General features: G+C 51.2%; 1 protein-coding gene across 3 annotated transcripts in view; it reads left to right on the top strand.

Annotated features, from left to right (window-relative positions):
- LOC125950338 (furin-like protease 2) overlaps nucleotides 1–16,068 on the top strand; it is a 185,726-nt gene that overhangs the window by 164,600 nt on the left and 5,058 nt on the right. For all 3 annotated transcript variants that reach the window (XM_049678233.1, XM_049678235.1, XM_049678232.1), the window contains exons 9-16: nucleotides 68–1,243; nucleotides 1,319–1,506; nucleotides 4,169–4,325; nucleotides 10,458–10,732; nucleotides 13,579–13,855; nucleotides 13,940–14,139; nucleotides 14,219–14,497; nucleotides 14,574–14,827. In XM_049678233.1, the coding sequence (XP_049534190.1) occupies nucleotides 68–1,243; nucleotides 1,319–1,506; nucleotides 4,169–4,325; nucleotides 10,458–10,732; nucleotides 13,579–13,855; nucleotides 13,940–14,139; nucleotides 14,219–14,497; nucleotides 14,574–14,827 (2,806 nt within the window). The remainder of the gene's footprint in view (nucleotides 1–67; nucleotides 1,244–1,318; nucleotides 1,507–4,168; nucleotides 4,326–10,457; nucleotides 10,733–13,578; nucleotides 13,856–13,939; nucleotides 14,140–14,218; nucleotides 14,498–14,573; nucleotides 14,828–16,068) is intronic.

The following is a 16,068-nucleotide window of genomic DNA, read 5'->3' as shown; positions in this document are numbered from 1 at the left end:
ATCTTACTGATGGTGATGGATGGAATGTATACGTGTCTCTCTTTCGGTTTCTCTTTATCTTTTGCAGCTACAAGCCCTGGTACCTGGAGGAATGCTCGTCGACGCTTGCGACGACCTACAGTTCGGGAACGCCAGGACACGACAAGAGTGTAGCGACCGTCGATATGGATGGTTCACTGCGCCCCGATCGTATCTGCACCGTGGAACACACGGGCACGTCGGCATCGGCACCGTTGGCCGCCGGTATCACGGCACTGGCCCTCGAAGCGAATCCCTCACTGACTTGGCGTGATATGCAGTACCTCGTGGTGCTGACATCCCGTTCCGAGCCGCTCGAAAAGGAACCGGGCTGGATACTGAACGGTGTTAAGCGGAAGGTGAGCCACAAGTTCGGTTACGGGCTGATGGATGCCGGTGCGATGGTTAGCCTGGCGGAACAGTGGACCTCCGTACCATCGCAGCACATCTGCAAGTCGCGCGAAATCAACGAGGATCGTCCGATCGAGGTATCGGTCGGTTACACGCTGCAGACGCACATGGACGTCAATGGTTGTGCCGGTACGGTCAACGAGGTGCGCTTCCTCGAGCACGTCCAGTGCAAGATCACGCTACGGTTCTTCCCGCGCGGTAATCTGCGCATCCTACTAACCTCACCGATGGGTACGACATCGACGCTGCTGTTCGAGCGACCCCGCGACATTACCAAGTCGAACTTTGACGATTGGCCCTTCCTGAGCGTACATTTCTGGGGTGAACGGGCCGAAGGTCGCTGGACGCTCCAGATACTGAACGGTGGACCACGGCGCGTCAGTCAACCGGGCATCCTCTCCAAATGGCAGCTCATCTTCTACGGCACGCAGACGAACCCGATCCGCCTAAAATCGGAGGGCACCCGCTCCGGAGCGGCCGGTGGTTACTCCGGGCTCAATCCTTTCGTGTTTCCCACCGAAACCGATCAACAGTCGGGTTCGCTCGGTGCGTCCGGCAACTACTATCAGTCCGATCTGTACAGCAACTTCATGAACTACCCGAATCTGTTCAGTGCGGCCGGAAGTGGCATCGATAAGACGGTTGCTACGCTGAATGGACACAATATCCCTACGGCCCAGCGTGAGAACGTGATGGCCGACTCGAACAATAAGCTGGTCGTGCTGCACGATTGTGATCCCGAGTGCGATCAGCAGGGATGCTATGGCAAGGGACCGACACAGTGTGTCGCCTGCAAGCACTATCGGTTGGACAAGTAAGTGACGCACAATGGGGCGTTCATTGCGTGACCATTAACCACTCACCACTTCACCTTTCTGTTTCCGCACAGTACCTGCGTTAGCCGTTGCCCACCGAGAAGCTTCCCGAACCAGGGTGGTGTCTGCTGGCCGTGTCACGAGTCGTGCGAAACGTGTGCCGGTGCGGGACAGGATAGCTGCTTGACGTGCGCACCCGCCCATCTCTACGTTACCGATCTGGCCGTCTGTCTGCAGGTCTGCCCGGAAGGTTACTACGAAAGTAAGTGTTGGGCGTGGGACGGTGCGCAAATGGTAGCTTTCGATCGAGACAACATCCGACAAGATGCCGCTCAGGGGCCGATTCCTCAATTATTGGATTCTCAAACTCCAAAGCACCATCACCGCGTGTGTCGCGAGGGTGTAGAATGCGAATTCAAACCATCACTCCCTATCGAAGGTTTAGTTTCCGTAGGTTTCTCTGTTCCTCTGTCGTCGAAGGACTCACCAGCACTCAGCCCCCCCGGCAACGATTGTTACGCGTTGCGTTACGAATACCGAATTCCTAGAATCCCACCAGAGATGTTTGTCGTGTTCGGAATGCCTCGCAAACTCCCATTCCACCATCTCCGTTAATGGGTTCCGAATTTGCAGACCGTCGTCGAAGGAACAGAACAAGCAAAGGCTCTGTGTCTCGCCCCACCTCTCTGACCTCCAATCCAATTCCCTTCCTCATTCGGGACTAGTCTCGCCATGCTGTGGAAAGGGCGCCATTCGTGTGTGTGTGTTCGGTCGGCGCAACTGTCTAGGAATCTCAGGTTTTTGGATGCTTCCTCTCCGTGGAATGGCATCCGTTGCGACGTGATTGGATGGAATGAAGTGGTGTGCGGTGTAGCACCGGCCCTCGTCGGGTGTACCGGTGTGTCAACATGTTCGCCTCGCTCGCTCAGTCAGCGCCCTGGCTGTAATGTGCTCCGGCCAAACCGCTTTCGGATTCCACGAAGATGATCAGCAACCAATGGGGACCCCCGCCGCCAGGGGATGAGCCCCCTGCTGTAATTTGTTTTAATTATGTTTGTTTGTCATTTATAATTATTAATTTTAATGTCCTTACACACCGACGAATGACGCACTGGTAGTAGTGCTGATGCTGTGTTGATGGTACGAGGTACGTTCTTCAGCACACAACAAATGTACCAAGGCCACGGGGACTGTTTGGACAAGCCCACAATGTTTACGCTCGTTCGCTCTCTTTCCTACACCCGACACCACCAATTTTGATGTGCCTTCGTTAAGGACAGCACCCCGCACACCAGTTGAAAACCACCGCCCCAGCTCCTGGAGCTGTGCTATGGAGTGTTTGTCTTGCGTTGTTTTTACTCCTCCCAGGTCCGGAGGAATCGGGGAGCTGAGGAGCCTATTCGTTCCAATTTTTCTCATTTTTCGTTCCGAACGACACCGAACACGAACACCGGCGAGGTGGAGGACATTAATGATGTTTGTACTACACGCCGCCCGTACACACACCCAGTGGCTGGTAGCGGAATTGTTGTACGGCGATTACCGCACCGCATTCATCGCCCGGGAATCATTTCCAAGACTCCTTCACGCTACCTCACTCTCTGGTTGGCTTTGACGTTTGTGCGGTCTTTGTCTGTGGTTTTCTGCCGTTTAAGGTAGCACGACTACTGCGATGGAACCACATTACAAACAACCGGTTGCTCTAGCGTAACGTCGTTTACTTTTTGCTTTCGTAAACTTGAGCTGCTCGCAAACAGACAGTGGAATCGTGCTTCTTGAGCCGCGAGCGACAAGGGAACGGAATTTGAGAATTTTGGTTTTCCACAAATGATTCAACTTGCGTTACATGCCCTCTGAGTGATCTGATTAATCGACAATTAGTGTCTTTGTTTTTGCGTGTCAAAGCATCACCAGCACTCACCAGCCAGCAGCGCATTACACACAATTGAACAAGTTCTACCAGATGCCACTAGTTGGCTGTCAGTGTTGGACCTTTCTAGGAGCAATTTCCTAACCATCTTGTGTAGTACCATGCTGTTCGACGAAAGGCTCAACACACACCAAATTCTCAGAAATATTTTGGGCACTCGATTCGTGGTATGCTCAGCTAGTCTCGGTACCGGCAAATTCTGAAATCCAATGCGCCGCAGATGGTGCCATCGGATGTGTGTGTGATAATACCAGCGAAGGAAATTAGTTGTGAAAACTGTCTTTGATCTCATCAGCAAGCAGCAGTTCGCCTACACCGGTGCTCCTGCTACTACTCCTCCACCAGACACAAATTCAATTATCGTATCATCTTCCCATTGGCTATGTTGAGTAGGAGAGAAGGGAGTGCTGTGTGCTGGTGGTGCTTTTGTGTTTTTGCCAGCTTGCCGTTTCCCGTCTAAATAAAAACCTTTTCGGAAGGGGGTGCTATAGTGCCCACAGAAAGAGAGAGAGAGCGCGAGCGCGCGCGCGCCCTATCTGTCTGCAAGGGCACTTGAGCAGACGTGGGAGGCTCCCACTTCCAAGCACCTCTTCCTTGAGGGCTCGAGTCTGTTTTGAACTACACTCCAGCACTCCCAGTACAGCGTTGGTATATTTACATACTCGATTTTGCATAGAGGAACATGATTTTGATGGAAAACTTTCATTCGAAATTTCTGCTGACGTCGTGTGTTCGGTGTGCAACCGTTCCAGCATAAGCCTCTCACTGGCCACGACCTCCTGTTGTAACCTTCCGACAAGTTGATCATTTGTTTTAATGTAATTCTGTTTACCCTAACCGATCTGCTGGCTGACCTCCCGAGGGGCCGTTACGTCGGCATCTAACCATCTGTCGGCGTCGTCTATGTGCATATGAGCCCTTCCTCTCTAACCTAGAACACCGGCCACCGGCCACCGGCGGCGGCCTCTCCTTTTCTCTCTTCCATTCCACGCAGACTACGATAATCGAACGTGTGTGCCGTGCGAAGCGAACTGTGCCTCGTGCCAGGATCGACCGGACTACTGTACGAGCTGTGATCATCATTTAGTCATGCATGAGCACCGCTGCTACGCCGCCTGCCCGAAGAACACCTACGAAACGGAGGATTACAAGTAAGTAGCTGAGCTCTGTGTGTGTGTGTTTTTGTGTATGTTGTACATCGCTTGACCACCGACCGACCGACCGACCGACCACTCGAACGAAGAGACTCTCCCTCTCTCTCTCTCTCTCTCTCTGTCTCACTAGGCACTATGTAACCTTTTGACTAGAACAATAATATCCACCGAGTGACGGTGGTGGTCCAGGCCACCTGTGGTGTGTCCAAAAGTAGGCGCCTAATCTACGGGTCTTAACCTGCTCGAGATTTTATGTGATGTGGACCGGGGCCCCGACTACAATGCGATGCGCGCAGGTCCTTGACAGACTTTCCAGGTAGCACCCATACAGTCTTTACACCCCAGAACTTCCTTTTGTAGGTTGGTGTCGAGTGAAGTGTGGTGTCCGGCTAGGAAGCTACCGAAGTATTATTTTTCGGTATTAACAAGCCTTTTCCGTAGCATCCTCTACATAGACCATCGTACGACTTCATCTATATGTAAACAAAGTTTGCCCCCCACCCGGTGGTCAACGGGGTTCCGGGGCCAGACAGACTGCGATGTGGGGGCTTCGATGAAACAATAACATGCTAGCCTGAACCGTGTAATCCCACCTGGCCTGGCTGGTAAAGTTTTCCTCTACTGCAGGTGTGGTAGAGCACTCTGAGGGTGGTGGTATTGGTGGGGGTGTTTGCCTTTGTCTTCGATTGGCTCCCCGTCTTTCCATCCCTCCGACCACACCGACGACCGATGCTGATGAGGACGCCGTGTCCTTGTGGCTTCTTGAATTAAATCGATCCCATTCTATATTCATTATGCGACTGCTCACGCGGGTGGCATCGACGATGCCGGAAGTGGCCGCTTGTTCAACAGCTTGTAAACAGCGCTCTTCATCTCGATCTATCTCCTCCTGCTGGGCTGGGGAGTGCCACTGAACGCGCTGGTCACGCCGTAGCCATGACGCTTCTCGCTCGAGTCCTCGGACAAATTTGCACACGATTATCATCGACACGGGACGGATGGGAGGACGTTCGCAAGGACACAGCATCGAAGTGCGCAACGCAGCATAGTGTTGGTCTAGCACTTTGTCGTCTATCGGCTTTAATGTTGACCTCTCTACCGTTTGTGTTCCGTTGGGCCGTGTACCGTTGACAATTGGCTCCGGGAAATGGTGAGCGAGCGAGAAAATTGAAAACAAGATAAGCAATCATTTAATATTCGATTCACAAGACGTTGTTTTCCGTTTCCCCTGTTCTGTTTCCAACTCGGTCTCTCTCTCTCTCTCTGTTGCCACGTACCCTGACCCGTGGCGCGTTCGCGTTGCTATCGAAAATTTGCTTTTGATGAAATTGTTCACTCACTTATTCCGAGCGAAAGCAGACTGTCACGTGACGCGATCCGCGGGATCCGTGGAAACCTTTTTCGTCTTCGTTTCTCGCTTCCCGGCACCGATCACGATGGTATGTGTGTGTGTGTGTGTGTTACGGGGACCCAATGGACACCTTTCGCCATCGTAGTCATCGCTGTCGCTGTCACTGTCGTCACCATCGTTACCGTCGTTGCCATCCTCCGTTGTGCTCATCAATTGCTCTTTGGGGGAAAATGTTTCGGTTATTTTATGAATAAAATTTTATTGCATCGTTTTCCCGGTGGCCACAGCCCAACGGCAACGTGACGAAAAGCTGCTGCTGCCTCCTCCCAGAGGGTATATGCTCTGTACCGGGTGGTCGGTGCTTTGACACCTCATTTTACACCGAATTGCTAGAGGAACCCCGGGGTTCGAATGCGGCAGGGGGATGCGATTGTTAAAATAATGCTTATGCTTGCACAATAAACAGCAGCACGTCGTTCTGTTTTACCGTCTACGGACAGCCCCGACTGAATAGGATGTTCGCTCTGTGGATTTCTCTTTGACAGCTTATCTGGTGTGGTGTCACGGGCTGTTGTTGGCAGCCTGCTTCGATTGGCATCGATTGTTTTCAAGCGTTCCCTGTGGCAAACCCCGTGGTAGCGCCTGATGTGTCTGTCTACTTGGATTCCATTTGTTTGTAGAGCTCTTTCTCTGTGCTAGTCTGTTGTGTGCTCCGGATGATCTATCGTACATGGCATGGTGGCGCAGACAAGTGGCCATTACGAGTGGGAATGAATTAGATCGAGGTTATATAAAAGATCGAGTCGAGTTTTACAATTAATTTGAACTGCGAGTGACCAGACACAACTAGTACGATGTGGTAGAGCTCTTTAGCATTCTAGACAAATCGATCTCAAATGTAATGTTTGTTGTTATCATCTCGAATTCGTAAACCGTTTTGTCCTGAGAAGAATTCGATTAAAAGCTTCCTCTATTATTCCATTTTAAATCCTCGCTTAAGAACATTCATGCGATGGCTAAACGCTACAATGCTGCCTCTTCCAGATCCCATCGGATATTCCATTATTTGTTGCTCGATTGGATTTTTCGTATTTATTTGCTTAACGATGGTGCCGCACACCACCTTCTCCGCCAGCTGTTGGTCCTTTTATTATGGAATTGAAATGAAGCTCATTGCCACTTAGCAAAAGAAGGCAGTAGTGTGACTTGGCCACCGATGGCCTTGGCCAGTTGGTTCCCGCTTTTCTTCACTCACAATCCATTTCTCGATTTTCAAGAGAGGATTAACGTCCTGCACTGTGGTGCGGTGTGCGGTTAGAGACGGAAGCGAATGGGTCGGAAACGATTTTTTGCTTCGATGGAAAATTGCTTGAAATTGTGCCAAATATTTTCCCCGCTGTCTTGCTCTCTCTCTCTCTCTCGACCCGACGGCGTTATTGACTTGGCAACCTCCGGGCAGCCAGGACAACAGGCAGGATACAACCGAGGAAAGCGTCAAAACATTCTGCTGAAAACCGCTGATTCCTGGCAAACAATCGAAATGGAAACGAAACGAAACGAACGTCAAAGAAACGGAAAAGCAAGGAAAAGTCAATGCCGCTGCGCCGCGTCATCGTCGTCGTCGTTCTGTTGTCCGCAAAGCATCCGGATCGAATCAGTCGAAACCAATCCTTTTGTGTGTATGTGTGTAGAGAACCATCGCTTCCAACTGCGGCGGACGCTGTCAACCGCACCACTGATGGTTGAAAAGCTGACGGAGATCCGGAGCGCACTCTCCCGCTTGCGCCCTCTCCGTGGACAAAGAAAGGAAAAATAATATTATTTTAGCAAACCAATTCGCTCGCCCACTCCACACGCCAGTTGACCGACCAAGCAGTCCGTTCCGTCGCAAATGCTTTGTGACACATTTTGTGAACCATTGGCCTGCTCCTTCCATTGCTTCATCGCGGTTCTTCGTAAAATGCGAACGGACAAACGGACACAAATGATCGTTATCCACAGTTTAGCGAAGCATAGATCGGTCCTCCGAGCCTGACAACCCGCGGAATCTTTGAATCGAAAAGAAAAAGGAGGTCCGCATCCGAACCGCAGACACCAAAAACACAGCAACGTACACATAAACCTCGGCATCGACAAAGGGTAACCGGCGCGAGCACGGAATGCAAAAGCGATTCTCCGTCCGCTTTTCGTAGAAACTGGTAACAATATGCAACGTGGCGTGGCCGCCAGCTCGCGAAATGAGTGATGATGTCAAACGAGGGGAGATGGCGAGGCGTCTCGTGCTACATTCATTTGACATTCATTCGTTTTGTGGATGAGTTGCGGATGATGGCAGCTGGCACTAAAAAAACATCACAAAAAACATGCCAATCAGGAAACGAACTTGATAATTGATTGTTAGTGGTGTGTTTTAACACTCACTTCTCTGTTGAAATATTTCCTTTAAAAGATTCATTTGTGTACCATTTCCGAGGAAATCTTCATCCAAATGAGTTTTTGTTTTGCTTATCTTTTGCGTACTCTGCAGATGATAAAACCATGCCAGATAATAAGACTTCCCTTACTCGATGGCATTACTCAGTTGCTCATGAAATGCACATTTACACCGGTACAACGTACAATGGTCTTGGGTGTATCCGTATCTAAAGATCGAGAGCACTTTCAGCAACAATGCGCCAATGCTGTTTGTCGTCTAGTCGACTACTGCTTCCGCCATATCATGTACATGCACCAGCTAGGTAGCTAATGGATGTCCCCGAACCATGACTACGTTCCCGTCTCTCTCTCTCTCTGCTCGAGTTCCGCCATTTCATCTGGACCCATCTTGGAGTTATAAAAATTGAAAATAAAATTTCATGCCACACTCCTCCTTCCATTGCTGCATACTGGCGGAGACTGGCGTCAAGGGTCAAGGGATATGTCGCGCGAAGTCAAGTCAGTCCGCGCGTAAAAAGGCGGGCAGGCTTCCTGGTTCCGGTGCTGCTCCAGGAACTGCTGCTGTCTGTCGCATTGCCGCCGGTGTTGGGACAGCAACAGCGCCCATGCCACCAATTCCTGGGAGCAAATATTATCTGTCACTTCATATTTTTTTACGATTATTTATCGCAATTTGCTCATGACGATGGCGCAACCTGGCGCTGTTGGTGGTGGTTGGTGATGGTGATGATGTGCCGCAACAGCACCGAGCTCACGGTGACACTCGCTGCTCCAGGAGAAACCGGGAAGATACACACCTGCCAGCGGAAGCCGGAATTTACGAGAATACACGAACCCCGGGGAGGGGATGGCAAGCATTAAGGACGCGGAACAGTGTCTCGGAAAGGATGCTTCTCGTCCTGCTTCTCCGCCTTGGCTTGCCTTGGTATGGCTTGGTGACCAAGTTAGAGAGCTCATATTTTCGCTTATTTCATTATCATATGACACATGCTGGCGCTGGTGAAGAGTGTCCCAACCCAGTTCCGGCCCAAGCGGGGCCGAGAGTAGCTCCAGGCACACTGCAGCCCTCCTTTAGCACCCCGTGGTAGAATTGGCCTCAATGTTTGGAAGCCCCCGGTGTCCGTGGAATGTTGGGCTGTTCCTTGGGCTGCTGCGCCATGTTAGCGAGTAGTTGGGCGACAGATACTCCCCACTTCTTCCTCCTCCCCACATGCCTCACGTGTGGTCATGGCCATGTGTGGTGAAAAGTCAATTTCAACCAACCAGCCAGCCAGCCAACCGAGCCAGGAATGGTCGCAAGCACCACGAAGGACATAACTCATGTGGTCCCATGTAGCGTACTTCCTGCGCCCGCACCGCCTTCATAGTCGATTCGCGTTCGCTTCTTTGTGTGTGGTTCCCTCTCTCGTTCTCTCTCTCTCTCTCTCTTTCGTGTCTATGTTGCTCGAGGTTTCTGCATAATTTATGCTGCTTGAGGAGGTGAGGTGTACATAAAAATTCTATCTGTATTTAAGTGCTTCCCTACTGTTTCCATTTTCTCATACCGCCCGCTGTATGCTTGGGCGACCAATGCCAGCGACACAATGCCATGCCCATACCATGTGCTGCACACTCTCTCATATGACGCACCATCCCCCCTCCATCCCCAGGGCGATGGTGCATTTGTGCCTTTGTTTCGTTGTTAAATTTTATTGCCACATCTGGCGATCGTAAAAGTGCTGGGCGCGCAGCAGCAGCATCCGCAGCAGCACCGCGAGAGTGCGCTGAGTGCCGGACGTTCCCTGGTTCTCTCTCTCTCTCTTTCTCTCCGAACTCGGGCCAATCCGAACCTAAAAACCCCCGCGGCCACATGCAACGGCCATCTGAGGGGAGCCGGAAGTTTTACTTTTTGAAAGAAAATGGTGATGATACGCGTTGGGGACGACCTTTTGCTCTCTCGCTTTCCGTTTCCGTTTGTAGCGGTGAAAGTACTAAAACAAAAGATTGTAAGTAATGTGTAATGGCAAATGACCGGATGCTGTACCGTGTTATCCATGGGTCCGTTTGAACGTCGCTGGTACGAGTTTTCCCGTCAATTGAATGATAATCGAGGTAAACTGGGATGCGCCCGCATAGTACGGTGACCTTCACTGATTCTACAATCACTCGAGATAATCGAGAGAAGCAACAGAACATGACGCTCTGACTCTGACGTTAATTGCCTACCCAGGACGTAATCAAATGGAAATGCAATCTTCGCTCCTCCATCATAACTCATCAATAACCTTTTAACCTTTCGATTTCTCTCTTTATTTTTCTCTCTCTCTCTCTCTCTCTCTTTCTCTTCTGTTGCTGCTCTGTAGCTGCGCCGATTGTCATGCTTCCTGTGCTACCTGCAACGGTTCATCGGAGAGCCAGTGTATCCTGTGCCGATCGGGACGGTTCGCGCACGAGGGCCGCTGCCTGAATAGCTGCCCGGATGGTTATTACGGTGATAAGAAGCGACACGAGTGCATCGCCTGCCCGCACGGTTGCGCCACCTGCAGCAACGGGGCCGTCTGTCTTACCTGTCGTGACAACTGGACCATGAACCGGAAGGGGAAATGCATCGCCAACGGCAACAATAACTGCGACGAATGTAAGTAGAGTGTGCTGCGGGAGGCAACAAAGTGTTTAATCGTTCGAGAACGATCGATCGAACGATCGATCGATCGAGTGCAAAGAATTGGAAACCGTTTGATTGGCTCATCCCGTACGCGCGCGCATCATTCATCCAATGCGTCGAGCTTCCGCCCCTGGGGGAGGACGGACCGAATAACGAGCTTACCAGCTTCCACATCTCTCACACGCTAAATGGTGGCCATAATGGATTCTAATTTTAAAGCGATGCCACTCCTAATGGAAAAGGAAGGAAAAGGGAGGTGTGATTTTACTTTTTATGTTGCGTGATAAAACTAAATGGTGATCACTATCGTAGCGGCACCTCGAGAGGGCGAGGTGGATCCATTTGGAATGCCCGCGTACCTTCAGGCTAGCAAAAACACAGTCAGGCCGTGGTGATGCTGCTACCAGAATCGAGAGAGAGAGACCGGCACCGTGAATGCCACTTCATACGACAGACCGGCGGAAATGGGATTTTCCGTTTATCTTTTCGCTCCGGTATTTTTTTTGTGAATTTCCTCACCTCGATGCTCGGCTGTAAGTGCATTTTAATAAATGGTTGCACTCGCCTCTTACTGGACCGGTGTGAGGGAGAGAGAGAGAGAGAGAGAGAGAGAGAGAGAGAGAGAGAGACAGAGAGGCAGCCGTGTGCTGCTTGCAATCGATGGAACACAGATAACGGAGTGCCTGTCCCTGGAATGGTAGCAAAAGAATTGGGACTGCTGTTCGTCTCGGTCCGTACTAACACACACACACATACACACACGTGGCCCCCCGTGCACATGTGCAACGCAAATAAATGTCAGGAAATGTCCCGCCCGTCCGGCCCAGAATGAAGATTATCTTCGGTAGCTGCTATCGGAAGGATGCTGTTTGTGGCGAGCTGCTGCTGCCCTTAATAGCCTCCGGGGCTTCGAGAAGGCGACCATTTAGGTGACGATATTTCCACACCAACACATTCCTATCCACAGAAGTAATGGAATTAGTTTTATTTAAGGTATGGAAATGTAGATAAAATGCACTAGACTCGCACAGCGGTTAAGTCAACATTCAGCCATTTTATCTGCTGCAACCTTGCAACGCAGACCATCTACCATAATTAAATCAAGTTCCTGCATGCCTGTGCGCTGAGTTGAGTGTCTGTTTCAGGCGCTCCCGGACGATCATTAGTGCGGCAACCTCCGCCGGCGTGGTTTGTACCACCAATGCCCGGATGTTGTGGAAGTTTGCGCTGCACTTCCGACTGGTGCGCCGGTTCCGGTTCTCTGGGGTTTCCGCATATTTTTTTTCTTCCCCACCGTTCAGCCCGGCACCACTTCATTATCCGAGGAAGCGCACACACACACTCCACTCGACGCTCACTCGCTTGCTCGCTGTTACGATATGAACGCTCAGTTTATCACCAGCCATCATCGGGCGTATTATGTTTGTTCGCTCGATTCCGCCGCATATCCGGACCTAGTGTGACTAATCTGTGTGTATGTGTGTCTGCCCGTACCAGCATGAGCAACCTGGCGCCTCCATCGCGTAATAGAATTTATTTATCATCTCCTCCCGATACTACTGTAGCCAAGCAGCACACACACACACACAACACAACAGGTCTGCACTGAACTGCGGCGCCGTTACTGCTGCATCACTGCCTACTCATCCATTTGGCAACGCAAATGTACAGCCGGTGCGCGTGGCTTGCTGTGTCCGTAGCGACGGTAGCGCACTAATGTTTCGTGCATCATGCAACCGAACCGATTACAATAGGAATCCACTACACGGGTGACCTACAGGAAGAGACAGCAGAGAGAAAGGGCAGAGTGAAGGACAGTGGGAAAGATGGAAAAAGATCGCAACAAACTCGGGGCCGCGCGCTGCTGCCACGATTAATGCGCCGGACTGTAAATTTATGCTCGTTAGGTCGTCCGCCTCACCGGCCTCACAGTATATACGAATGCTGCGGATGGTGATGTTAGTCCCGATGATGGGGACCCGCGATGCCACAATGCGTTTGCTTCTCTCTGACCTGAGTAATTGAAGCGCTGCCTAGATGCACTTGATGATGGTTATGTCGCGCCGCCCATCCATCCATCCATACGGTCTGGTGGCATTGCTGGGAACTAGTTCGCTTAGTCAACCGTAGGACACAGGCCGCAACCTTTACCAACGCGATTGCGAAGTGAAATATCAACAGATTTCACTCACCAAACGGTGGAATAGGATGTTTTGAAATAAAGAAGCATAAGAAACGCTCGAGCTGTCATTTGTGATGTGCGCCACCGGGAGTTACACTCCTGGCCTACTGATGCGCAAGATAACATTCCTCTGCAAAGCGAACCATAAACCGTTGCATGCACAGTAGTTGCGAATAGTAACATTCCAGTCGCCGAGTTTGGCGAGTACTGTGCTGAGTATCGCCCCTAAGCAGTAGTAGAGAAAGTGCACGTCGCTCTTAATCATAATTACCGGGAGGCAAATCCCGGACTAACGGACGGTTTCATCCGGTACGATGATTTTTCTAGGGGATGCCAACTTTTATTTTTGCCTACTGCATTAATGCACTTGATGGTATTAGTGTTGATGGCAATACGTCAGGCGAATAAAAATGGAAGTTTGTATCCTCCTGAAAAATCATCAAACTGAAGGAAGTTCGTTGCAAGTCACTTGGGAAAAATAACGCCATAAGTGGTGCATCTCGAGCTTGTTCCAATTATTTTTTACAGTCGAAAAAGTTGATTGTTAATTAGCCAGCATAATAAGCATTAGCTGCTCCAACTGGTACTTCAAAAGCTCAATTAACAATTTTTCGAAACTCATTTTTTATGCTTACAGCGGAATACTTTGAGAACGGCCACTGCCATCCGTGCCACTCGACGTGCGAAACCTGCACCGGACCGACGGAGAACGATTGTCTGACTTGCACCTCGAACCTGCTGCTCCAGGGACAGCGCTGCGTGAACGTGTGCGACGATGGTTACTACATGGAGGTGGGCGTTTGCGCCAAGTGTCTGCACACCTGCACCCAGTGTGTCTCACGGATGAACTGTACCGCGTGCATGAAGGGTCTGCAGCTGCAGAGCGGCGAATGTCGTACCACCTGTGCCGATGGGTAAGTCACGGAGACGATCATCAGACGATCACCTGAGCTCGTGCTGATTATTGCCTTTGCTTCCTTTCGCCCCCTAAACAACAGATACTACAGTGATCGTGGCACCTGTGCCAAATGCTACTTGAGCTGCCACACGTGCAGCGGGCCACGGCGCAACCAGTGCGTCCAGTGTCCGGAAGGATGGCAGCTTGCCGGTGGTGAGTGTTTCCCCGAGTGTCCCGAGGGCTTCTTTAAGACCAAGTTCGGTTGCCAACGGTGCCATCACTACTGCAAGACCTGCAACGGTAAGATGATCATGTTTGTGTGAAGTAGAATCCGCCACAGCGTCACCTCATACGACATCTCATTCTCTTCCCGGTGCAGGTGCTGGTCCGCTCGCTTGTACCTCGTGTCCGGCGCACAGCATGCTGGAGAGTGGTCAATGTATCGATTGTCTATCGTCGCAGTACTACGATCCACCGACGCAGACGTGCAAAACGTGTCACGAGTCGTGCCGAACGTGCAGCGGTCCTGGCCAGTTCTCCTGTCTGACCTGCCCGTTCCCGTTGCATCTCGACCGACTCAACCATCAATGTGTGCCTTGCTGTGCGGCGGATGCTTCCCCCGACGATCAAAGCTGCTGCCACTGCGACAAAGCTACCGGTAAGCACCAGAGTCCCCGTGTTCCGTGTTACTTTCATTTTTCACTCAATCCATACTTAACCTCTCTCGTCAACAGGTGGGTGCATCAATGCATCGCCGGCCGGTAAGCGTCGCATCGGTGCCGAACAACAGATGCTGCAGTTCGGCGACGAAAGTCTGGGCTCCGCCGGGGCCAATGCAGCGCTCGGCGATGGTGGTGCCGGTGCCGGTTCGCACCGCACCTGGCAGCAGTTCCTAACCAGCACGTCCATGTCGACGATCACGGTGTTCGCCGTGTCCGGCTGTCTGCTGATTGTTACCCTGTTTATAGTGATATTTACCGTTTTACAGGTAAGCTAGAGTTCGATTAGAGGCTTCTTACCTTGATTTAGCGATCATTATCATCATTCTAAATAATCTAATCGCTCAACGGATTGCGAGCATAACGATAACGAATGGTTCTTAATCTGCGTTCATCTGCGCAGCGTACCTACTGCTGATCGATTGAAGCGATTCCTTTACAATCACTTTACCATCCTGGCGAGCTGGTGTTTAAACCCTGACCAGAAGGTCTCGGCAAGACGATAACTCAGATTAATTGATTAGCAAACATTAATCTTCGAGTGACATCCCACTCCCGCAGTTTGGTCGCCATTAATAAACTCTAAAATTTTAATTCAAATTCCATCAGTTGGTCTTCTCCGGGTTGATGCCATCAACTTTGGTGTAACCAATCAGAAATAACCCACTCGGCCGCTTTGCTCGAAGCTCGATTCCTGCATCCTTTTCTGGCGAAATGCGAGAGATGGAGATGCAATCCGAATACCGAACGGTACCGAACCTTTTCCGTTGTCAGCTGCTTTCGTCAGCGATGGGATCAGACCGGTACCACCGGCATCCAATTACCGATTCCGCTCATCACCGGTGCCCATCCCAGTCCTCGAGTTGTTTAATCGGAAATATGATTAAATCTGACAACGTCACCGGGGGTTAGTCGTCTTCCCGCCATCTCAAGCACCCGTTTGAAGACGAATCTGGAGGAAGGGGATGGCTGGATGGTCCGCGGGGCAAATGCCGCCTCCGCCTGTGATAACCACAAACCGGATTTTGGGCCCCGGCCCAACGGCAGGCGAATGAATTTCTCTCCCAAGAGACACGCGGGTTCCAGGCAAGAAGAGCCCGTAGCGTGGCGTGGCTTGGCATGGCGCTACCTTGTACAGCCGCGCCACAAACCACAAATCAATTTGTCGCCTAAGCCACCATGGCACCACCGGGGTGGTAGGCGCTGTGACGAAATGTTTACCTTCCCTCGGGTTGACTTTAAAGCGAAAGAAGAGATGACGAAGAAGAGGAGAAGCAGAAGGAGGAGGAGGAAGGTGACACTCAATCCCGTTGCTCCGGTCCCGTCCTCTCGGTGGAATGGTTCACCAAGGGGAATGGTCCTCACCAGGCGTTCACCATTTTGAACGAGGTAATCGAAAAGCGACAGTCATGACAGCACACTGGGGCTCCATTAGAGAAGGACGAAGCAGTGTGCGTGGCCTTCACCTCCGTTCGTTTCAGCTGGCGCACATCCGGGGAACCCGCACCCG

Source organism: Anopheles darlingi, chromosome 2, assembly GCF_943734745.1.
Source record: "Anopheles darlingi chromosome 2, idAnoDarlMG_H_01, whole genome shotgun sequence".
NCBI lineage: Eukaryota > Metazoa > Arthropoda > Insecta > Diptera > Culicidae > Anopheles > Anopheles darlingi.
This window is presented reverse-complemented; position numbering and strand designations above follow the sequence as displayed.